The following is a 26,297-nucleotide window of genomic DNA, read 5'->3' as shown; positions in this document are numbered from 1 at the left end:
GTCTTTGCTCACTGCAACCTCCACCTCCCGGGTTCAAGTGATTCTCCTGCCTCAGCCTCTCAAGTAGCTGGGATTATGGGCACAGGCATGTGCCACCACGCTCGGCCAATTTTTTTTTTTTGTATTTAGTAGAGACAGGGTTTCACCATGTTGGTCAAGCTGGTCTCGAACTCCTGACCTCAGGTGATCCACCCACCTTGGTCTCCCAAAGTGCTGGGATTACAGGCATGATCTACCATGCCCAGCCTTTGACCGTATTTGAATACTAGCTTTGCTAGTAACTATCTGTGTGTCTTCAGTAAACTTACTTAACCTCTCTGTGTCCCAGGACCCTCTTCTATACAATGTGATAATAAAAGTAACTATTTCATAGAGTTATGAGAGTTAAATTAATATTTACAAAGTGCTTAGGACAGCACCAAACATATAATAAATACTGTTTTAACAAACAATTTGTTAAATAAAATTTGTATGCTAATCTTCCCTACCCTGCCTACTGAACCTTAAAGCAACCTTAAAATCAGCAGCAAATAATTCAACCAGGTAACTCCTATACCTCTTATAAGAAAATGAAATTAAGGACCTTTCCTAGAAGTTTACAAATTAATGAAAATGACATACCAGTAAAAGGCAGAGGAACAACAACTGCTATAACAACAGAATGTGCAAAGTAGGTAACATTTCCAGAGCACCAAGCATGAGCCAGGCACTGAGCAAGCTGAGCTAAATGCCACAGGAGTATTATCTCAAAAGAACCATTTTAGCACATCAAGTGAAACAGCATGATCTTTATCTCCCTGTGTTTCCCACCCTTGGAGTCCCTGAAAATCACAGGAGCCAATTAAAAGAACACAGTTCTATGAATGATTATGCTGCAGAAGTGTGTGAAGAGTTATAACATCTAATCCATCTTCGAGTTAACACATCATGTACTTCAGTTTCCTGAGATCTCATGTTTAAAAAATGACTGTTTATTTAGCCTTTCGATTTGAACTGGAAAGGATTTATAGAGGAGTTTAAGCAGGGTCTTGAGGAACAGCTACAATTTGTATATGTGTTAGGCTTAGCATAGGGCCTTTGTCATGGCAGGCACTCCATAAATACTTGCTAAATATACGAATTAGTAAAGAATAAGTAGGAATATATTTGGATGGTTTGTAATAGTCATAAAACTACACTGAAAGTTAATGTGGTTAGCACGATTTTTTTTTTTTAAATCTTGATTCACTTGTAATTAGTGTCACATAGATTAGGTATCTAATAAAATAAGTTTGTTTTTGTTTTCATTTCTTGAGACAGAGTCTCACCTTCTCATCCAGGCTGGAGTGCAGTGGCATGATCACCACTCACTGCAGCCCTGACCTCTGGGGCTCAGGTGGTCCTCCCAAGAAGCTGGGACTACAGGTATGTGCCACCACACCTGGCTAATTCTTTCATTATTTATTTATTTATTTATTTAATATTTTAGAGACAGAGTCTCACTCTGTCATCCAGGCTGGAGTGCGGTGGCGTAATCTCGACTCACTGCAAGCTCTGCCTCCCAGGTTCACGCCGTTCTTCTGCCTCAGCCTCCCGAGTAGCTGGGACTACAGGCGCCCGGCACCACGCCTGGCTAATTTTTTGTATTTTTAGTAGAGACCGGGTTTCACCATGTTAGCCAGGATGGTCTTTATCTCCTGATCCGCCCGCCTCAGCCTCCCAAAGTGTTGCGATTACAGGCGTGAGCCACCATGCCCAGCCTAATTCTTTTATTTTTAATTTTGTATGGACAGGGTCTTTCTTACTATGTTGCCAAGGCTGGTTTCAAATCTTGGGGCTAAAGTGATCCTCCCCCCTCAGCCTCCCAAAGTGCTGGAATGACAGGCATGAGCCATTCCTTGTACCTGGCCAAATAAAGTTTTAGTGATTCAATTCTATAAACATTATGAGTGATTAACAAAGGCTTTAGATAGGAAGATCCAGTACAAAGATGTGGAAAATCTATGAAAGTGAACAACTACAACAAGGATACAGGGAAGCATGAAAGACACTCTGCCCTCAAGAGGCTCACCATTCAGAGGACAGGATTCATACCCATCACCCTGTGCATGTTACAGAAATAAAGAACATCAGGAAAATGGAGGAGAAAAACAGTGACACTGTCAAGGGTATGGAGAATTTTAGGGAGGTTTGCTAAAGGCTTTCAGGTACACAAAAGGAATATTCTGGACAGAGGAAACAGCATGAGTGAGGGACAGAACTAGAACTGAGAAAGAAACACTGAGCTGAAGAATGATGGAAAAGGTGGAAGAATATCCTTTCTTGGAGTAATTTTAAGAAAAATGTAAATATGTACCCTTCCAGTTAGCTGAAATTCACTAGTGTCCAGAGGCTAGACCCCATCTTCAAGTCCTATGAATGTACATATTGACAACTATGGGCCTACATTCATTCTGTTTTGGTTGTTTTTGTTTGTTTTTGGGTTTTTGTTTTGTTTTGTTTGAGACAGCGTCTCGCTCTGTTGCCCAGGCTGGAGTGCAGTGGCATAATCATAGTTTACTGCAGCCTCCAACTCTTGGGCTCCAGTGATCCTCCCACCTCAGCCTCCCAGGTACACAGACTATAGGTATGTACCACTACGCCCAGCTATCTTTATTTCTTTTTCTTTTTGATACAGAGTTTTGCTCTTGTTGCCCAGGCTGGAGTGCAATGGCGCAATCTCAGCTCACTGCAACCTCCGCCTCCCAAGTACAAGTGATTCTCCTGTCTCAGCCTCCCAAGTAGCTCAGATTACAGGCATGCACTACCATGCCAGCTATTTTTTTTTTTTTTTTTTGTATTTAGTAGAGACGGGGTTTCACCATGTTAGTCAGGCTGGTCATGAACTCCTGACCTCAGGTGATCCATCCACCTTGGCCTTCCAAAGTGCTGGGATTACAAGTGTGCACCACCGCGACTGGCCTATTTATTTATTTTGGAGACCAAGTCTCACTCTGTCACCCAGGCTGGAGTGCAGGGGGACACGATCTCAGTTCACTGCAACCTCTGCCTCCTGGGTTCAAGTTTTTCTTGTGCCTCAGCCTCCCGAGTAGCTGGGACTACAGCATGTACCACCATGCCTGGCTTATTTATTTTCAGTAGAGACAGGGTTTCGTCATGTTGTCCAGGCTGGTTTCAAACTCTTGGCCTCAAGTGATTCACCCACCTCTCACCTCAGCCTCTCAAAGTGCTGGGATTACAGGTGTAAGCCACCACTCCCGGTCTATTTTTTTTTTTTTTTTTTTGGAGACGGGGTCTTACTGTGTTGCCCAGGCTGGAAGTGGCGTGATCTTGGCTCACTGCCACCTCTGCCTCCTGGGTTAAAGCAATTCTCCTGCCTCAGCCTCCCAAGTAACTGGGATTACAGGCATGTGCCTCCACACCCACCTAATTTTTCTATTTTTTGGTAGAGACGGGGTTTCACCATGTTGGCCAGGCTGCTCACAAACACAGGACCTGAAGTGACCCTCTCTCCTTGGCCTCCCAATGTGCTGGGATTACAGGCATAAGGCACCACGCCCAGACCTCTGGCCTATTTTTTACTTTGTAGAGCCGAGGTCTCACACTACGCTGCCCAGGCTGCCTTCACTCATTCATTTAGAAAACACTTATTCATTTAGCCAATGGGCACTGAGTATCTAATATGTGCCAGACACCGTTTTAGTGTTTGCTTTATTCAGTAATAGACAAGCAGACAAATTCCTGCCCTCACAGAGCTTATATTCTTGTGTAGGAGCAGGAGACAAAAACAATAAACAAATAAGTAAAATACATAAAACCATTATACAATAAGTGCTACAGAGAAAAATAAAACATGGAAGGAGGACTGGGAGTATTGGTGGGTACAATTTTAAATAGGAGAGTCAGAGGATGTCTTACTGAAAAAAGTGAGGGAAAAGCCAAAGGCTGTTATCCCACTGTACCAGGATATGTGCAAGGCCCTGGAGGGCAGTATGGTAGAATGCCCCGGAATTTCAAGGAACACAGAAGACAGTGTGGCCAGAGCTGAGTGACAGAAAAGGAAGAGGTATAAAAAATGAGGTCACAGAGATAATGAGTCAAGAAATACAAATGGTGTAGAGGACTTGTGTCATTCTGATTGGGATGAAAAATCTGTGGAAGGTTTTAAGCAGAGGAATGATATGATATGAATTAGTTTTGAAAGGACCAGGCCGGGCGCAGTGGCTCACTCCTGTAATCCCAGCACTTTGGGAGGCCGAGGAGGGCAGATCACAAGGTCAGGAGCTCAAGACCAGCCTGGCCAATATAGTGAAACCCCGTCTCTACTAAAAATATAAAAATTAGCCGGGCATGGTGGCACGTGCCTGTAGCCCCAGCTACTTGGGAGGCTGAGGCAGAAGAATCGCTTGAACCCGGGAGGTGGAGGCTGCAGTGAGCTGAGATCGCGCCATTGCACTCCAGCCTGGGCAACACAGCGAGACTCTGTCTCAAAAAAAGACAAGACCAGACCATTTAGGTTGCTACATTGAGAACAGACTGAGGCAAGGGTACTAACAGAAAGACCAGTTAGGAGGACACTGCAGAAATCTAGGTCAGAGACCAGACTGGTCCCAGGATTGAGAGGCAGCTGGATTATAGATATATTTAGAAGGTAGAGGCAGCAGAATTTCCTGATAGATTTGTCTATCAGGGAATGAGGGAAAGAAGATTCAAAGATGACTCTAAAGTTTTGGGCCTGGGTAACTGGAAAGATGACAGCACTGTCATTAATTTAGATAGAGAAGCCTGTGAGACAACCATGTCAAAGTTGAACTTCCTAAGCTTGAAATGTGTATGCAAGTGGAGATGTCGAGTGGGCAGTAAGACAGTCAAGTCTACAAAACAGGAGAGAGATTCGGGCTAAAAACAAACATTTGGAAGATGTCAGTTTAGAAACACTATTTAAGCCCATAGAACTGGATAAGTTAATCAAGGAAATGGATAGAGGCAAGTAAGACTTACAAGAACTAATATCTTGGGTTCTCCACAATGGGGTCAGAAAGGAGGGTGTACAGAGATGGAAATTAAATTATGATAAATGAGGGATGCCCTAGGACTCCAGAACTTCTTGTGGTGCTTGACATAAACACAAGATTGGAGCTGATGGTCTCAAGGACAAATATGGCAGTGAGGCTGTGAGTTCTGGGAGACAGGGAAAGTCAGGAGTTTGACTAGAAGTCCAGTGTAGTAGAACCACTCCCGTCAACGGACATGTACATAAGGGAGAAGACAGTACTATCCTGGGTATGCGGGGTTCAGCAGTGGCCTCCTCTTGTAGTCAGTGGAGGTACAGCATCATGGGCTTCTTCTTGAGGATTCTTTTATTTGAACATATCTATTGTTAAGTACTTTTATGTATAAACTAGGAAAAGCTATACCAATAATCAATGGGACATCATCTCTCTCCTCTGCACTATTCTCCAGAGGACCTTTGACCAACTCCTTTCATTCCTTTGAGAAGAGGACTATCAGCTCCTAATTCCCTAAAAGAAATGTATTCCTTGAAGGACAGAGAATCAAACATTCCTCAAACAGACTTTAGCACCATCTGTTCTCACCAGTGCTACAAAGAACCTATGAAATTATGCTTTTGTAATTTCACACTTCTCTGAAAAATATGTGTAGTTTCAAATTAAAATAAACCAAAACTCCTATTTTAGAAGCTCAGAGTGGGAAAGAATCTCAAGAGGCCATTCAGCCTATTTTTCAGCCTGTCTTATACAAGATGGAGAATTGTACAAATACATGATTTCACAGATTCTTGTATCACAACCAACATAAACTTCTCTATTCCTATTTTTTTGGTGTTGAGGAAAGAGTTAACAAAACCTTGTTCCTTTTTGTGTGAGACTTCAACAGGTCAACTCTTTGGCTATGTCACTGCAGTGACCTGATCAAAGTTTGAATGTCTACTACATTACTAGAAACAAAAATGATGTATTTCCTTTTACAGTTATATTTAAAATAACTGAAGAATTACACATATTTACAGTGTATAATTTGATGAATTCTGACATGTGCATATACCCATAAAAAGGCACTTGCAATCATCTCCCCCAAAATTTCCTTGAGCCCCTTTGTAATAAATTGTTCCCTCACCCTCCTTCAAGCCAAAGGTCACTAAGATTTTTCTCTTACGTTTTCTTTCAGAAGTTTTAGTTTAACTCTGTATAAATCTATAAACCATTTCCCATTAATTTTTGTACATGGTATGAGGTAACGGTTGAGGTTCATCTTATTTTTTTTTTGTTTTGTTTTTTTTTGAGACAGAGTATTGCTCTGTCGCCCAGGCTGGAGTGCAGTGGCCTGATCTCAGCTCACTGCAAGCTCCGCCTCCCAGGTTTACGCCATTCTCCTGCCTCAGCCTCCCGAGCAGCTGGGACTACAGGCGCCCGCCACCTCGCCCGGCTAGTTTTTTGTATTTTTTAGTAGAGACCGGGTTTCACCGTGTTAGCCAGGATGGTCTCGATCTCCTGACCTTGTGATCCGCCCGTCTCGGCCTCCCAAAGTGCTGGGATTACAGGCGTGAGCCACCGCGCCCGGCCTCATCTTCTTTTTCAAACAACTGGTTATACAATTACCAAGACGATTTTTGTTCAAAAGATTATCCTTTTCCTAATGAACCGCCTTGGCATCTTTATGGAAAAGCAATTGAGCATCTGTGAGCATCTATGTTTTGACTCTCTATTCTGTTCCATTGGTCTATTCATATATATTTACACCCAAACAATACTGCTTTGATCACTCTACTTTTAAAATACATCTTAATAGGCGGGCACGGTGGTTAATGCCTGTAATCCCAGCACACTGGGAGGCCGAGGCGAGTGGATTACCTGAGGTCAGGAGTTCAAGACCAGCCTGACCAACATGGAGAAACCCCATCTCTGCTAAAAATACAAAATGAGTTGGGCATGGTGGCACGTGCCTGTAATCCCAGGTACTCAGGAGGCTGAGGCAGGAGAATTGAACCAGGAGGCGGAGGTTGTAGTGAGCCGAGATCACACCATTGCACTCCAGCCTGGGCAACAAGAGTGAAACTCTGTCTTAAAAACAAAAAAAAAAAAGAAAAGTAAAGAAGAAAAGTCTTAACATCATCTAAGAAGTCCTGGAATTATGTTTTCTCTTTTTTTTTTGAGGCAAAGTCTCCCTCTCTGTCACCAGGCTGGAATGCAGTGGCACAATTTCAGTTCACTGCAACCTTCACCTCCCGGGTTCAAGAGATTCTCCTGCCTCAGCCTCCCAAGTAGCTGGGATTACAGGCACGCACCACCACGCCCAGCTAATTTTTGTATTTTCAGTAGAAATGGGATTTCACCATGTTGGCCAGGATGGTCTTGATCTGACCTCGTGATCCGCCCACCTTGGCCTCCCAAAGTGCTGGGATTATAGGCCTGAGCCACCGTGCCAGGCTATTATGTTCTTTTTCAAAGTTGTTTTGGCTGTTCTAGGTTCTTTGCATCCCCATATAAATTTCAGGATCAGCACCTCAATTTTTATGTATTTTTATTTATTTATTTATTTTTGAGATGGAATTTTGCTCTTGTCGCCCAGGCTGGAGTGCAATGGTGCGATCTTGGCTCACTGCAACCTCCACCTCCCAGGTTCAAGTGATTCTCCTACCTCAGCCTCCTGAGTAACTGGGATTACAGGTATGCGCCACCACACCCAGCTAATTTTGTATTTTTAGTAGAGATGGGGTTTCACCTTGTTGGTCAGGCTGGTCTCAAACTCCTGACCTCAGGTGATCCGCCCACGTCAGCCTTCCAAAGTGTTAGGATTACAGGTGTGAGCCACTGTGCCTGGCCAATTTTTATTTTTAAAAAAGCCTACTAGTATTTTGATTGGGATTGTGTTGAAGCTACAGATCAATCTGGGGAGAACTGACATCTTAACAGTACTGAGTCTACCAATCCATAAATATTATATATCTCTATTTATTTAGGTCTTTAAATTCTCATAACAATATTTTGTAGTTTTCAGTGTATTACAGATCACCTAAGAAATTTATCCCAAATTATGTCACATTTTTGAAGTTGTGGTTTTTTCTTTTTTTTTTTGAGACAGGGTCACACTCTGTCACCCAGAGTGAAGTACAGTGACACAATCTCAGCTCACTGCAACCTCTGCCTCCTAGGCTCAAGTGATCCTCCCACCTCAGCTCTTGAGCAGCTGGGATTACAGGCATGTGCCATGACACCTGGCTAATTTTTGTATTTTTTGTAGAGACGGGTTCTTGCGGTGATGCCCAGGCTGGTCTAGAACTCCTGGGCTCAAGCAATCAGCCCACCTTTTCCCCACAGTGTTGGAATTACAGGTGTGAGCCACCACACCTGGCCTACTGTACTGTTATTAAATTTCTGTATTCAATTGTTCATTGCTAGTATACCAAACTACTACTGATTTTTACACAATAATCTTGCAACTTTGCTAACTTCACTTAGTAGATCTAGTGGCCATTTTGTAGACTCCATAGGATTTTCTACATAGCCATGTTATCCATGAATACTGACAGTCTTTTTTTAATATATAATTTTATGACTCTTATTTTTCCCCCTTATTACATTGGCTAGAAGCTCCACTACAATGCTGAATAAAAATAGGGGTGAACATCCCCTTCTTGTTTCCAATCTTAAAAGGGAAGCACTCAGTCTGTTACGATTAGATAGGTTAATTATAGGTTTTTCAAAGATAATCATTAACTTGTGAATGTTATCTTCTCAGATTGCCAAGATGCGCACACACACACACACAAAAACACAATCATGCTCTCTCAAACCTTGAATGGAAGTAGGATTTTGTCAACTGCTTTTGCTGTATCATATGGTTTTCCTTTTTCATCCTGCTAAAGGATCCTGTATCCTAAATTATGGATTGAGTTTTGAATGTTAAACCAACTTAGCATTCCTGAAATAAACCACATTTATTCATAATATACATTATTTTATATATTGTTACAGTGGATTTACTAAAAATTTGTTAACTATGCAAATATCTTCATGAGAGGTATGATGTATAGTTTTCATTTCTTGCAATGTCTTTTTTGGTTTTGTTATTAGTATAAGGCTGACCTCACAGAGTAAGATTCCTTCTCTTCTATTTTCCTGGTGTGTTTGCACAGAAATGGTGTTATTTCTTCCTTCATTGTTTGTTAAGTTACCTGTGAAACCATCTGAACTAGGACTTTTCTTTGTGGGAAGGTTTTAAACAATCAATTCAATTCTTTTAATAAATACAGGGCTATTTAGGTTATCTATTTATTCTTGAGAGCTGTGAAAACTTACTGTTCAAATAATTTGCCTACTTTATCTAAGTCAAACACGCACACTGGCCAAAACATGTTCATACTGTCTATCGGACCTGTAGTAATAGCTTCCCTCTTTCATATCCTAAAAAGGGAATTTGTTGTTTTCCCTAACTAATCAGTCTAACTAGAGGGTTATCAATTTTATTGCTCTTCTCAAAGAACTAGCTTTAAGTTTCATTAATTTTCTTCATTGTTTTTGTCTTCCATTTTATGGATTGCTTATCTTTATTATTTCTTCTATTTTGTATTTCATTTACTCTTTGTTGTCTAATTACTGAAGGTAGACAAGTAGGTCATTGATTTGAGATGTCTTTTTTCTTTTTTTTTTCTGAGACAGAGTCTCGCTCTGTCACCCAGGCTGGAGTGCAATGGCGTGATCTTGAGTTACTGCAACCTCTACCTCCTGGGATTACAGACATGCACCATCACACCCGGGTAATTTTTTTGTATTTTTAGTAGACATGGCGTTTCACCATGTTGGCCAGGCTGGTCCCGAACTCCTGACCTCAAGTGATCTGCCCACCTCAGCCTCCCAAAGTGCTGAGATTATAGGCATGAGCCACCGTGCCTGGCCTTTTTTCTAATATAAGGGTTTAATGCTATAAATTTATCTCTAATCATTGTTTTAGCTGTATCCCCCAATTTTTATATCTCATGCTTTCATTTTCAAGCAGTTCAAAATACTTCGTAATTTTCCTTTTGGTTTATTCTTTGACCCATGGATTATTGGGAAATGTACACTTTATTTCCAAATATTTGGGAATTTTCTAGAGATCTTTCTAGTATTGGTTTCTTATTTACAGCTGTGTGGTCACAGACCACTCTGTATGATTTGAATCATCTTAAATTTATTAAGACCTCTTTTACGCCAAAGAAAATGGTCTATTTCATAAATGTTCTGTGTGCACTGGAAAAGAATGTGCATTCTGATGCTGTTGTGTGGAGTATTCTATAAAAATCAGTTAAGTAAAATTGGCTGTGTTGTTCAAGTTTTCCATAGTCCTGCTGATTTTCTATTTACTACTTCCTTCAATTAGTGAGAGAGGGTTATTGAAATCTCCAAATATTATTGTAGATTTCTCCATTTAACCTTGTAGTTTTACCAGTTCTTGCACTGTGCATTTTAAAGCTCTGTTATTAGATACATGTTTTGAAATTGTTGTATCATTTTGATAAACTGATCCCTTTATAAATATGGTATGTATTTTTTTATCCCTGGTAATAATATATGTCTGAAATACCTGGATATTAATGTAGCCATTTAGCTTTCTTTTAATTAATATTACTATGGTATATTTTCTACCCATTTACTGGTTTTTGTTTTGTTTTGTTTTTTTGAGATGGAGTCTCACTCTGTTGCCCAGGCTGGAGTGCAGTGGCGCAATCTTGGCTCAGTGCAACCTCCACCTCCCGGGTTCAAGCAATTTTCCTGCCTCAGCCTCCCGAGTAGCTGAGATTACAGGTACCCACCACCAAAGCCCAGCTAATTTTTGTATTTTCATAGAGACGGAGTTTCACCATGTTGGCTAGGCTGGTCTAACACGCCTGACCTCAGGTGATCCACCCACCTTGGCCTTCCAAAGTGTTGAGATTACAGGTGTGAGCCACTGCACCCGGCCGTGGTTTTCTTTTTTGAGATGGAGTTTCACTCTTGTTGCCCAGGCTGAAGTGCAATGGCAGGATCTTGGCTCAATGCAACCTCTGCCTCCTGGGTTCAGATAATTCTCCTGCCTCAGCCTCCCAAGTAGCTGGGACTACAAGCACAGACCACCATGCCTGGCTAATTTTGCATTTTCAATAGAGACGGGTTTTTGCCATGTTGGCCAGGTTGGTCTCGAACTCCTGACCTTAGGTGATCTGCCCGCCTCGACCTCCCAGTGTTGGGATTACAGGCATGAGCCATCGCGCCCAGCCCCGTCCATATTTTTCTTGTACGTATGTTTCTTACACAATATATAGATGAATCTTCCTTATTCAGTCTGACAATTTCTGCCTTTTACTTGAAGGTATTTAGATCATTTATATTTGAGTGTTTTTTTATATGACTGGATTTAAATTTACTATCTTGCTATTTATTATTTGTCCCATCTCTTCTTTGTTATCTTTTTCAGCCTTCTTTTATTATTACATTTTATTATTTTTTTTGATTAGCTATACCTATCCATTAGATTTTTTTAGTGGTTGCTTTTGGGTTTATATTACGTATCTTTAACTTACCAATAAACTTTTAAGTAAAATTATACCACATCACATGTCATATACTTCCATATCCTCTTCCCTGGCCTTTTTGCTACTGTTCTACATTTTGTCTCTACATATGGTATAAATTCTGCAATACATTACTATTTAATATATGTTAGTTTATTTTAGAGACAGGGTCTCATTCCATTGCCCAAGCTGGAGTGCAATGGTGTGATCATAGTTCACTGCAACCTCCAATTACTGGGCTCAAGCAATCCTCCTGCCTCAGCCTAGAGAGTAGTTAGGAATACTGGTATGTGCCACCATACCCAGCTAATTTTTGTATTTTTTTGTCAAGATGGTGTCTCACTTTGTTGCCTAGCTGTCCTTGAACTCCTGGCTTCAAGCAATCATCCCACCTTAGCCTCTCAAAGTGCAGGGATTACAGGCATGAGCCACTGCACCCAGCCAAACATTTAATTTGAAACAGTTAATTGTCCTTTAAAGAGATGTTATGTTTACCTATAAATTTATCATTTCTGTCACTTTTCATTCCTTTGTGTAGATCCAGATTTCCAATATTTGGTATGGATGGACTTTAACATTCTTGTGGAACAGGTCTGTTGGTGATAAACTCTATGTATCTGAGAAAACGCTTTGCCTTAGTGGCCTGATCTCAGCTCACTGCAACCTCTGCCTCCCAGATTCAAGCAATTCTTGTGGCTCAGACTCCTGAGAAGCTGGGACTACAGGCGCCCACCACCACGCCTGGCTAGCTTTTGCTATTTTTTTTTTTCTCTTTTTGAGGCCAGGTCTCACTCTGTACGCTAAGCTGGAGTGCAGTGGTGCAATCTCGGCTCACTGCAACCTTTGCCTCAAGTGATTCTCCTGCCTCAGCCTCCCAAGTAGCTGAGACTAGAGACGCGCACCACCACACCTGGTAAATTTTTTTGTATTTTTAGTAGAGAACGGGTTTCACCATGTTGCCCTAGGTGGTCTCAAACTCCTGAGCTCAGGCGATCCACCCACCTTGGCCTCCCAAACTGCTGGGATTACAGGCGTGAGCCACAGCGCCTGGCCTACTTTTGTATTTTTAGTAGAGACGGGGGTTCACTATGTTGGCCAGTTTGGTCTCGAACTCTTGGCCTCAAGTGATCTGCCCACCTCGGCCTTCCAAAGTGCTGGGATTATGGGTGTGAGTCACTGCACCCAGCTTGCCTTCATTTTTAAAACATATTTTCACTGGGTATAAAATATAGGATGACAGGTTTTGGTGGTGTTGTTTTTTTTTTGTTTTTTTTTTTTTTGCGGCATTTTAAAGATTTTGCTGCACTCTCTTGCAACTTGCATTGTTTTCATGAGAAATGTGCTGTCCTTCTTATATTTGCAAAATACCTAAGTATATAAGGAAGATTTCTTCCCTCAAGCTGCTTTTAAGGTTCTTCTCTTTATGTGAATTTTTATACAATTTCATTATGATCATAACATTTCCTAATGTAGTTTTTATCCTGTTTCTTGCAACTGGGATTCATTGAGCTTCTTGGATCTGTAAGTTTATAGTTTTCATTAAATTTGGAAATTTTTTAACCATTGTTTCTTCAAATATTTTTTAGGTCCACCACCTTTTCTCTCCTTTGGGTACTTCAATTACAGAATTTGGCTGCTTGACATTTCCACAACTCGATGATGTGCTGTTCATTTAATTTTTTTTTTTTTTTTTTTGAGACGGAGTCTCGCTCTGTCACCCAGGCTGGAATGCAGTGGCCGGATCTCAGCTCACTGCAAGCTCCGCCTCCCAGGTTTACGCCATTCTCCTGCCTCAGCCTCCCGTGTAGCTGGGACTACAGGCGCCCGCCACCTCGCCCGGCTAGTTTTTTGTATTTTTTTGTAGAGACGGGGTTTCACCGTGTTAGCCAGGATAGTCTCGATCTCCTGACCTCGTGATCCGCCCGTCTCGGCCTCCCAAAGTACTGGGATTATAGGCTTGAGCCACCGCGCCTGGCTTTGTTCATTTAATTTTTAAATCTTTTCTCTTTGTGTTTCATTTTGGATCATTTCTGTTATGTTTTCATGATCACGAGTTTTTTTCTTCAGCACTATCTAATCTGCATTTAATTTCATCCAACATACTTTTCATCCCGTTGTCACCTTCATTTCTTAAAGCTTGATTTGGGTCTTTTTTGTATCTTCCATAGCTCTCCTTAATGTGCCCATTCTTTCATCCTTTTCAAGCTTTCTTTAAAGCTTATCAGGTAGGATCAGAGCAGCTTGAATCTGTACATAATTTGAGTCATTAGACACAATGTTGCCCATGTAGTACAAGAACCTTTGTCACTCTGGCTGGTAAGAATACAAACTATTCCTGACCCTATGAGAATTGTTCTACCCATTTCTTTCCAGTGCTTTCCTCGTATAGATACACTGACAAGTAAGTAATCAGCTAAGACTCCAGAAATCTTTCCAGATCTCCTGAATTTAAAAAAAATTTCTGGCAATTGATCCTGCAAATTCTAACCATCAGGGGCTCTCTACATTCTCAACTCCATCTCCTCAAGTCAGGGAGACCTCTAAGTCAGTTTGGGTTCCCCCTACCTGCACTATGGCCTGAAAACTGCAGGCAGTAAGATAGGGTAAGCACAAGACTCACCTTCTCTGCCCATTATCTTTTGTTTTTAACATACTTTGTCTTGATATTTAGTTGTTTAAGGTGGACTGGGTGATAGCATGCTTGCACAGCTATATCAAAGTACAAGCTGGATGGTTTAAACAACAGAAATGCATTGTCTTACATTTCTGGAGGCTAGAAGTCCAAAATCAAGTCCAAAATCGACATCAGCAGAGAGAGTTCTGTTTCCGTCTGAGGGCTGTGATGGAAGGATCTGTTTCCAGGCCTTTATCCTTGGTTTGTAGTTGGCCATCTTCTCCCTATGTCTCTTCACATCATCTTCCCTATATGTGTGTCTGTTTCCATATTCCCCCTTCTTATAAGGACACCAGTCATATTGGATTTCGGCCTGCTCTAATGACCTCATTTAAACTTGATTACCTTTGTAAAGACCCTCTCTCCAAATAAAGTCATATTCTGAGGTACTGGGAGGTTAAAACTTCAATACATGAACTTTACAGGGACACAATTCAATCCATACAATCAATCCCTATTATTCCAACATGGGCAAAAGTGAAAGATAATAAATTATACTTGAACAGGGAGAACCATAAACCCCTGATAGATAAGTCATAACTTTGGTCTTACTTGAACAGTCACTCTTGTAACAGAGCAGGTCCCCTAGAGACACCCTGGAATCTATGCCTATGAAGTTGTTACAAGAGATATTCGTTGCTGTGAGGAATAAGATTTCTAAGCGGACAGCTCTTACACCTGCCTGATGTGAATCTTGTCATTTGAGCAGTTATCTGGGGCTGGAGGAAGGCCCAAAAAGATGCTCCCAATTAGCTATGTCAGATGCTACATGGGCTGTTGCAAAGACTGTCAAAGGTAACAAACGCCTGACACTATACTACTATCAAGCTATGGTTCATGTTCTATATCCCTATGGGAACCCTAGGGTTAAGTATATCCTATAATCAAATAACCTCATGAGTCTCAAAGTGTAATAGAGCCTACGCATATTAATGGTGGATGCTGTGCTATTCCTTTATAGTCTTCTTTTCCTTATATTAAATACTTACAGTTAGATTCAATCTATATATTTTTAAATGATTTTTTGAGTCTTCATCACTCTGGTTAAGCCTTCTTGTAGATTTACCCAGATGCCATGTACTTCCTAAGGGAATTTTGCTGTATTGGGAAGTTAGATATATCCTACAACCACATGAAAATGAGAAGTTTGTAACACAAGTTCAATAAAAGTTAACCAAATGAAGCCCAACATGGCAGCTCATGCCTGTAATCCCAGCTCTTTGGGAGATTGATGCGGACTGATCACCTAAGGTCAGGAGTTCAAGACCAGCCTGGCCAACACAGCAAAACCCCGTCTCTACTAAAAATACAAAAATTAACTGGGCATGGTGGAGTGCGCCTGTAATTTCAGCTACTCAGGAGGCCGAGGCAGGAGAATTGCTTGAATCCAGGAGGCGAAAGTTGCACTGAGCCAAGATTATACCATTGCACTCCACTCTGGGCGATGGAGTGAGACTCCATCTCAAAAGTAAATAAATAAATAAAAATAAAAATTAACCATATGAACAATTAATCTAAGTGATAAAAATGAAGACAACAATAGCATACAATTTATGTACAATTATAGTATACCAGGCTAATATACAACACTAGTTATTTGACACGTGATTGAAATGTCACAACACTTCATAATATGAGCATACCAATATTGCAGAAGAGAGATTAACCCACTAAGGTAATACAGCTAGTAACTAAACATCAATCCAGCCAGGCACGGTGGCTCACGCCTATAATCCCCGCACTTTGGGAGGCTGAGGCAGACAGATCACCTAAGGTCAGCAGTTGGAGACCAGCCTGGCCAACGTGGTGAAACCCTGTCTCTACCAAAAATACAAAAATTAGCTGGGCGTGGTAGTGCGTGCTTGTAATCCCAGCTACTCAGGAGGCTGAGGCAGGAGAATCACTTGAACCCAGGAGGTGAAGGTTGCAGTGAGCCAAGATTGCACCACTGCACTCCAGCCTGGGTGACAAGAGTGAAACTCCGTCTCAAAAAAAAAAAAAACAAAAAACCAATCCAAGATCTATTTGATTCTAACGTATCTTTTTCTTTTACTATGGCTCATCCTTTTTCCAATCTTAAACAAACATATTAAAAAACAGTCATGGCTGAGTATGGTGGCTCATGCTTATAATCTCAGCACTTTGAGGAGGCCAAGGTAGGAAGACTGCTTGAGCTCAGGAGTTTGAGACCAACCTGGGCAACATAGTAAGACCTCATCTCTACAAAAAAATATAAAAATTAGCTGTGTAGTAGTGCACACCTGTAGTCCCAGCTTCTTCAGGGGCTGAAGTGGGAGAATCCCTTGATCCCAGGAGGTGGAGGCTACCAGTGAGCTACGATAGCACCACTGCACTCCAGCCTGGGCAACACAGCAAGACCCTGTCTCAAAAGAGAAAACAATGATGACAACAAAAAACTAATCATATATTAGGAAATGCCCCAGAGGTAATTTTAGTTTTACTGTTCCATGAGACTTCAGTATTTAAGTGCATGTACCAGCTACGCCAGTGATCTGGTTACATACAAAAATGTGAATAGAACCACATACAATCACTTTAACTCATCAGCCCTAAAACTAAATTGGTAATTATTTAAACTAAAGTCTACAGTGCAGTGGTTAAGAGTAGGGACACAAGAATCAGACGCCTGGGTTTGATGGCAGCTCCACCATTTGCTAGCTGTATGATCATGGGCAAGTTACTTAAGTTCTCTGTGTCTTTTTTGCTTCTTTAAGAGATGGGGTCTTGCTATGTTGCCTAGGCGGGCCTCAAACTCCCGGGTTCAAGTGATCCTCCCACCTCAACCTGTACCTAGGACTATACACATACACTATGGCACCCAGCTAAGTTCTCTGTATCTTAATTTCCTCATCTGTAAAAAGGTACTTAGCATACTCATGTCATAGAGTTAGTATAAAGATACATATATGCTTAGAATAGTGCCTGATACATACTAAATAATATTTATTTATTATTAGTTAATACAATGGTGAAAATAATCTCATTGTAAGAACATGAGGCCTGGTGTGGTGGTGCAATCCAAGCACTTTGGGAGGCTGAGGTTAGCAGATCGCTTGAGCCCAGGAGTTCAAGACCAGCCTGGGCAACATGGGGAAATCCCATCTCTACTAACAGAAAATTTGGCTGGACATGAAGGTGTGTGCCTGTAGTCCCAGCTACTCAGGAGGCTGAGGTGGGAGTATTACCTGAGCCTGGGATGCAGAGGTTGCAGTGAGCCGAGATCACGCCACACTGCACTCCAGTTGGGCAACAGAGCAAGAGCAAGACTCTGTCTCAAAAAATACATATATATGTAAGCCAGGTGACCTTAACCAACAAGGATCTTTAATGGCCTTGACAAAATAGATTAGAAATTTTATATACAATGCTTATTTATTAAAATTTCCATGCTGTCAGAAGTACTATCTTCTAGCTTTCTAAGCTTAAAGTCTATCCTTAGTTCCTCCCTCTCTCCTCATTTTCCATATAGCCACCAAACTCAGTTTTCCAAAATCCTGCTTTCATTAAGTCACTTTTCCTGCTTAAGAATCTATAAAAGCTCTTTACAAATGATCATATTAAAATCTAAATTCATCTGAGTGGATTTTGAAGCCAGCAGTCTTAGTACAACCTCACATCCCACAAAGCCATCAGTCTGCTTTAACCCCCTCTTTGCTAGGCAGTTTGTTGTCTCCCATTTCCCTACGAGATATGCTCCTATGCTCCTTCCCTTCCTTTGTGTAGGCAGGTATCTATTCCCCTTTTCACTTAAGGTCTTTTCTGCCCTTTTTTTTTTTTTTTTTTTGAGACAGGGTCTCACTCTGTCACCAAAGCTGGAGTGCAGTAGAGAAATCTCAGCTCACTGCAGTCTCGACTTCCTGGGCTCAGGTGATCCTCCCACCTTAGCCTCCCAAGTAGCTGGGACTACAGGGCACATGCTACCATGCCTGGCTAATTTTTTGTATTTTTGTAGAAATGGGGTCTTGCCATGTCGCCCAGGCTGATCTTGAAATCCTAGGCTCAAGCAATCTGCCCACCTTGGCTTCCCAAAGTACTGGGATTACGAGCATAAGCCACCATGCCCCGTCTGCCCTTTTCTTTCTAGTGCCTAGGTATCATTCATTATCAATTTCAAATCTTTCATTCATCTAGTTATTTGGTGAACATTTATGAATATCTCCTACATGCAATGTGTTGGTTGCTCTGTTAAGGATTCAGGGTCAATAAGAAATTAAGAGAATTCATGTCTATTCTGTTCATCTTCTAGAGATCTGCTTTCTCTGTACCTTTAGTATACTTGCAATAAATTTCACCACTTGTTTTCATATTGTTTTATCTATATTAGTTCTGTTTCATGTCTTCATCCAACAGATATTTCTTGCTCACCCACTCCGTACTAGGGTGTTTGCTAATGATACCTGTGGTATATAAGATAGACATAGTAGAGAAAATTGACACACACAAGGAATTACAAATGTACTGATTATTACAAATAGTATGCATAGAATTCTAGGAATGCATATAATAGAGAGAGTTACCCCAGTTGGGAGTTAAAGTATATTTGAAAAAATGTCATTTATGGTGACACCTGAATAATGAGTGGGGGTTAGGCAGGTGAAGAGTAGGGGAAGTATGAATCAATAAGGAACCAGCTCTGCAAAAGCCATGAAGCAAAAGAGCACACAATATGGGCAATAATAAGAAAGACTATGAGTATAAATGGAAAAAAATGAATGAGAGGAAAAGAAGAATATTGTGATTAAATACAATGTACAAGAAAATTATGGCCAGGTGTAGTGATGCCTGTAATTCCAGCACTTAGGGAAGCCAAGATGGGAGTATCACTTGAGCCCAGGAGTTCAGGATCAGCCTAGACAACCCTCTCTCTACATAACAAAAAAATACAAAAATTAGCTGGGTGTGGTGGTATGTGCCTGTAGTCCCAGCTACTTAGGAAGCTGAAGTGGGAGGAGCATTTGAGCCCAGGAGGTTGAGACGGCAGTGATCCATGATTGTGCCACTGGGTGACACAAACTTAGCCTGGGTGACACAGGGAGACCCTGTTTCCAAAAAGAAAAGAAAAAAGAAATTACTTTTTCAACTACGAAATGGAATGATTAGACACAACACAATTTAACTGTATGGGATTGTGGGAGATAAAATTTTGTTGAGTTAAAATAAAAATTTAATTAGAAAGAAAATTCAGTTTGCTAAATCAGGTAAGAAAAATACCTGATACATAATCCATAAAACAAAATCTAATAAATGTCAAGAAATACAGTTACTCTTTTAGAACAAAGGATTCTGAACCTGCACACCATAAATGGAGGTAGCAGAGTTCAGATAAAAACAGGTTATATGAATAGGAGCTGTTGTGAATGTGTCCAGTCAGTACTGAAATAACTATGGGGGCTGCACGTAGTGGCTCATGCCTGTAATTCTAGCACTTTGGGAGGCCAAGGTGGGTAGATCACCTGCAGTTAGGAGTCTGAGACCAGCCTGGCCAACAGGATGAAATCTCATCTCTATTAAAAATACAAATATTAGCTGGGTGTGGTGGTGTGTGCCTGTAGTCTCAGCTACTCAGGAGTCTGAGGTGGGAGAATTGCTTGAACCCTGGAGGCGTAGGTTGCAGTGAGCCAAGACTGTGCCACTGCACTCCAGCCTGGGTGACAGAGCAGGACTCTATCTCAAAAAAAAAAAGAAATAAATAACTATGAGGGCCTCATAGCTTTTACAGATATACTTGTACAAACAAATAAAATTTCTAAACACACAGCGCTACCTCACAAACATCAAGGATAGCAATATATGTTATTTGCTTGGGAATGTCATCTGATCATCTAACTGTTACAGGATCCTTGGAGTGTTGCTTTTCTGGCTGGAAAGCTCTGTGGCCAGTGGTGCCTTTGCCCGAGTTTTGCTCAGGCCTGCTGTGCTTGTTCTGGCCACTCAGCCTGACAGGCTGTGCTAGGCTTACACTACCAGCCTGGATCCCATGTCTGCCAAGCGTGAGCCAGGCATGGAGCAGCAAGGGGTGTGTGAGAAAGCAAGTATGGGTTCCAGCCACTGCACAGTCAGGCATGCTGGCTGCTGCAGTGAGGCAGGTAGCTCCAGGTGCCGGCACAGGCCCTAGCTCTCTGCCAGGCCATGGCTGGACCAGGTGCACCGCAAGCAGCTTCCACAGCTGCCACCAGGGAATATGGTGGCATTCGGGAGCTTGGAGACTTCAGTAACCACAGGGCCCCAAAGAGGGAGTCACAGCCCTGGCTCAGGGAGCTCCCAAGTTTGGACTCCCCAAGGGGCTGCAGCTCTTCTCTCCTTCTCTTCACTTGCAATGTGGCAAGCAAAGGGCATGTTTCAGCCTTGTTTGTCACAGCTCTTTCAGCCCTGCCATTCAGCAGGTCCCGAGTTCTTGTCCTGCATCCAGGAAGAATGAGGTATGCAGACAAGTGGAGGGTGAGCAAAGTGAAGGGGAGCTTTATGAGTGACATAATAGCTCAGAGGAGGCCCTGGAGTGGGTGGCTCCTCTCTACAGGCAGGTCGTCACATCGAGTATTCAGCTCTCAGCAGAGAGGTGGCCCTGGAGTGAACAGTTCCCTCTCTACAGCTGGTCATCTCAACGTCTGCAGGTCTCAGCAGAGAGGAGATCCTGGAGTGGGTAGCTCCTCTCTGCAGTTGGTCATCCTGGCATCTGCTCAACTCTGGCTGACCCCGGGGCTTTTATAGGCTTCGGAGGAGGGGAAGCGTGTGCCGACTGGTCCATGGGTGGCCATGGGCAGGCCGAGAAAAGGCACCACAAGTTCCTGCTACTGTCCATGGGACTGGTGGCCTGGCCCCCTAGCCTTCAGGCCCTTCCTGGGCCTTCACTGGGGACCTGCCCCCTTCTGTTCAGGAACGTGTTTGCCTCCTGCTATTCATGGTACCCAAGCTGTAGGTTCCATGAGGTATCTGCAGGCCATCATCGAGCTGCACACATCCCCCCATCAGCTTCCCTCCTATGCTCCTCAGTGCCCAAGATCCGGAGGGGGCCAAGGTGGCAGGGCACTGGTGTGTCAGCACTGCCCCAACTTTGCTCTGAGATTGGAGTGGGTGCTGACAGTAGGGAAAAGCCAGACAGTAGGAGCAGGCATTTCCAGGCCTGTGAGGCAGGGGGGCCTTCCCAGGCACCCAAGAGTGCAAGGATGCCTGGGTCTGTAGCCACAACTTGGGTAGCTACAGCTGCACCTGGGAGGGTGGGGCTCCTGCCTGCTCCATGGAGCAGAAGGCCCAGGTCTGCAGCCATAACTTGGGAGGCTGCACCTCGGGAGGTCCCACCCCACCAACTCGGAAGGGGTGGGGCTCCCACTTGTCCCTGGCTCCTACAGGCTCCACGGAGTATGCAGCCCTGGCAGCAACTCCCTGCTGCAGCCAGCATGATGGCAGCAGCCACTCCAGACAGGCCACTGATGCCATCACTTTACTGGACAGCAAACTCTCAGAAAGCAGGCATAATGTTCTCTTTTTTTTTTTTTTTTTTTGGAGTTTTGCACTTGTCACCTAGGCTGGAGTCCAATGGTGAGATCTCAGCTCACCGCAACCTCTGCCTCCTGTGTTCAAGCAATTCTCCTGTCTCAGCCTCCCAAGTAGTTGGGATTACAGGCGCCTAGCTAATTTTTGTATTTTTAGTAGACATGGGGTTTCACCATGTTGGCCAGGCTGGTCTCAAACTCCTGACCTCAGGTGATCTACCCGCCGTGGCCTCCCAAAGTGCTGGGATTACAGGCGTGAGCCACCCCGCTTGGCCAGAAGGCCTAATGTTCTTACTCTCATCTTTATATTTCAAATCACAGAATATATTTAATAAATGTTTGTGAAATAGATAATAATATTTCAAATTTGAGAAATAAAATAGGTTTTCAAACCACAATCTCTTTTAAAACTCTTTAGGCCATGAAAGATTGCACTACTACACGCCAGCCGGGGCAACAGGGCAAGATCTGTGAACTACAAATAGTTCACTTTAAAGATTTGACTCTACCTAGTCTTATCTATTACTCCTTGATATTCCAAGGCAGGATTATCTAAATGCTGAAGACTGCTAGTTGTATCCCAGAAAAAAGTAAGCACAGCTACTATTTTCTAATATCCTTAAAAAAAAAAATCACATGGAAAGTCATGGGTAAAAGCTTTCTTCACAGAGGTCGTTCTCATAATAATGCTGAGAACTGAGCTCACAAATCCAATAAAACATCTGTGTGATTCTACGTGCATACCAAGTACATAATGTATATTCAATGCATAAATGATTTAGTGACTAAATGAAGAAAAAAGGGAAGGAAAAAGGAAAAAAAAAAAAAAAGAAAAGGAAGGAAAAATTATTTTATACAAAGAAACCTGGCTGGGCGCAGTGGCTCATGCCTGTAATCCCAGCACTTTGGGAGGCTGAGGCGGGTGGATCACCTGGGATCAGGAGTTCGAGACCAGTCTGGCTAACATGGTGAAACCTCGTCTCTACTAAAAATACAAAAATTAGCCAGGCATGGTGGCAGGTGCCTATAATCCCACCTACTTGGGAGGCTGAGGCAGGAGAATCGCTTGAACCTGGGAGGTGGAGGTTGCGGTGAGCCGAGACCGTGCCACTGCACTCCAACCTGGGTGACAGGGTGAGACTGTGTCTCCAAAAAAAAAAGTGAAAGAAATCTAAGAAAGAAGTGGAATTATCACCCACTCTAATAAAACAAATTTTAATCATTATTATACCAAACTAAGTTTAAAAATAAAATCTCTTTAAAAGCCCAATAATTATCATTAGACATTTTACAACTGATTTTTAAAAATATTTAAATTCAAGAAAGACTTCACGTGCAAATAGGCAAAGAATATTTATATAATTCTCTTAATTGTGTATAGTATGCACAATTTCACTTTAGTTACAAAATATAGCTTAATTCAAAATGAATCATTTCCTTTTGGAACCTTATTTAAAGCCATTTTGGGACTTACACTAAGCTGTGTTTAAATATTAACAACAGTTAAAAATAATAAATATTGACCAGGCGCAGTGGCTCACGCCTATAATCCCAACACTCTGGAAGGCTGAATGGGGTGGATCACTTGAGGTCAGGAGTTCAAGTCTGGCCTGGCGAACACGGTGAAACCCCGTTTGTACTAAAAATACAAAAACTCAGCCGGCTGTGGTGGTAGGCGCCTGTAATCTCAGCTACTCGAGAGGCTGAGTGAGGCAGGAGAATCGCTTGAACCCAGGAGGCGGAGGTTGCAGTGAGCCGAGATCACACCACTGCACCCCAGCCTGGGCGACAGAGCAAGACTCCATCTCAATAAATAAATAAGTATTTATAGTAGGAGGGGGGACATTTTTAAAATCTCACCACTAATATTATAGATACGAGGCTAATTTCATGACCTAAATGCAAATCTAACACTAATTATCATAACATAAAAAGGTAAAATGACACATCCAATGAACAACTAGGTTACAAATTTGACATCTTGTCTTTCTGTAATGAAATTCCCCATAAATGAACTAAACCATACAATATGAACTGATTTCACTGTTAATTAATTATAAATAAAACTTATACATAATCATGCTTTTTTCACCTTCACTCATGTTTTCAACTATGAAAAATACGCCTTCATGGTAAATCTTACCTCATTGTATCTGTTGCTGGGAATTTTGATGCTGGTTTTCCGAACTTCCATATCAACCACCAAACCTTGAACTACTGGCAAGGTATACTGGTAATTTCTGAAGTCCTGCGCCAAAGCAGAATGAAGCAGAATAAAATAATTCATCAATGGTAGGGTTTAATTTATAGTAATAAAATTAACACAAATGGAAAAAATGTCAATATTGAAAGATCCTATTTATTTAAATAATAAGGAAATGTATAATGGAAGCCCCACTGTACATATTTTAGCTCTTCAGTTAGTCTTTAAACTCTTATAAGTAAACCAAACATTATCATATACCTCTTATACCAACATTAAAAAGTATTTTTGGGCCGGGCGGAGTGGCTCCACCTGTAATTCCAGCACTTTGGGAGGCTGAGGCGGATGGATCACGAGGTCAGGAGATCAAGACCCTCCTGGCTAATATGGCAAAACCCCGTCTCTACTAAAAATACAAAAAAAATTAGCCAGGCATGGTGGCAGGTGCCTGTGGTCCCAGCTACTCGGGAGGCTGAGGCAGGAGAATGGCGTGGACCTGGGAGGCGGAGCTTGCAGTGAGCAGAGATCATGCCACTGCACTCCAGCCTGGGCGACAGAGCGAGACTCTGTCTCAAAAAAAAAAAAATTTTTTTTGAATGTTTACCCTGCTTTACCAGCACTTAACATTTTCAATATTAATTTGTTAACTATCTGTCTCCTCCCTCTAAGGTGAAGATCCAAGAGAGTATAAATTCTCAGTTGTTTTGTTCTTGCTGTATCTTTAATGCCTGGAACATCTTAGGCACTCAATTGAATATCTATAAGGAAACACATACACACTAACACACCATCTATCTGGTATTGGTGAAACAAAATGAGCAAGAGTGTTGGAGTCAAGGTCAAAGTAATAGCAAATGGCTAGATTTTATAGGTTCTTATAGGTCACCACGAGGACTTTTGCCTTTAGGCTTCTGACCTGTTTTAACAGATCTGACTTCTCTGTAATGAATAGGCGGTAAGGGAGGAAGAATAGAAGAAAAGTTCAGATAAATACAATAAAAACAATCCAGGTAGGAGATAGTGAGAGCTTAGTTTTTTTGGTTTTTTTTTTTTTTTTGATATGGAGTCTCACTCTGTTGCCCAAGCTAGAGTGCAGTGGCGCGATCTTGGCTCAGTACAACTTCCGCCTCCAGGGTTCAAGCAATTCTCATGCCTCAGTCTCTCAAGTAGCTGGGATTACAGATGTGTGCCACCATGCCCGGCTAATTTTTGTATTTTTAGTAGAGACAAGGTTTCACCATGTTGGCCAGACTGGTCTTGAACTCCAACCTCAGGTGATCCAACCGCCACAGCCTCTCAAAGTGCTAGGATTACAGGCGTCAGCCATCGCACCTGGCCAGGATGTTAACATTTTAAGAAGAGATGAGAAGTTGTCAGTTTCTAGATAGATAGGATGGATGGATAGATAGATAGACAGACAGACAGACAGATAGATAGATAGATAGATAGATAGATAGATAGATAGATAGATACAGAGAATTTATTTATTTATTTATTTTTATTTTTATTTTTTTCCTAAGACTGAGTCTCACTCTGTTACCCAGGCTGGAGTGCAGCGGCGCAATCTTGGCTCACTGCATCCTCTGCCTCCCGGGTTCAAGCAATTATCCTGCCTCAGCCTCCCGAGTAGCTGGAATTACAGGCATGCACCACCAGGCCCAGATAATTTTTGTATTTTTAGTATGGAGATGGGGTTTCGCCATGTTGGCCAGGCTGGTTTCAAACTGCTGACCTCAGGTGATCTGCCCACCTTGGCCTCCCAAAGTGCTGGGATTACAGGTGTGAGCCACTGTGACCAGCCTGTTTCTAGACATATTTTAAAGGAAAATCTGACAATATTTGCCACCATGGATGTGGAATGTGAACAAATGATAAAGATGATTCTAAATTTTATAGCCAGGGCTACTAGAAGACTGGAACCACCATTTACTGAAATGTAGAATATGATGTGAGATGGAAGGTATTTCTAAGTAACTTGACTTCATTACTTGCAAAAAAAAAAAAGCTCAAGAATATTGATATCCAGCACCCAACTGGTAAAATCACAATGTCTGGCAACCAATAAAAAAATACCAAACATGCAAAGAAGCAGGAAAATACAGCTCAAAATAAGGTAAAAAAAATCAATCCATGGAAACTGAGCCAGAACTTATACAAGATGTTAGAATTACCAAAGGCATTACAATAGTTATTATATTGTATTCTACATGTACAAGATGCTAAGCAGAGACATAAAAGATCTTAAAAGACCCAATCTTAGCAGTATAACTTCTAGAGATGAAAATTACAGTATTTGAGATTGTTTAAAAGATTGATGGAACTAACAGCAGCTTAAACACTCCAAAATAAAAGATTAGTGAAATTGAGAGCACAGCAATA

At 41.9% G+C, this 26,297-nt stretch overlaps 1 protein-coding gene across 2 annotated transcripts in view; it reads right to left on the bottom strand.

The window, feature by feature from the left end:
- ZFYVE9 (zinc finger FYVE-type containing 9) overlaps positions 1 to 26,297 on the bottom strand; it is a 202,921-nt gene that overhangs the window by 23,341 nt on the left and 153,283 nt on the right. For both annotated transcript variants that reach the window (XM_025392920.1, XM_025392930.1), the window contains one exon: positions 23,859 to 23,963. In XM_025392920.1, the coding sequence (XP_025248705.1) occupies positions 23,859 to 23,963 (105 nt within the window). The remainder of the gene's footprint in view (positions 1 to 23,858; positions 23,964 to 26,297) is intronic.

The sequence above is a fragment of the Theropithecus gelada genome, chromosome 1 (assembly GCF_003255815.1).
Source record: "Theropithecus gelada isolate Dixy chromosome 1, Tgel_1.0, whole genome shotgun sequence".
Taxonomy (NCBI): Eukaryota; Metazoa; Chordata; class Mammalia; order Primates; family Cercopithecidae; genus Theropithecus; species Theropithecus gelada.
The sequence above is the reverse complement of the archived record's forward strand: the minus strand, read 5'-3'. Positions and strand labels throughout refer to the sequence as shown.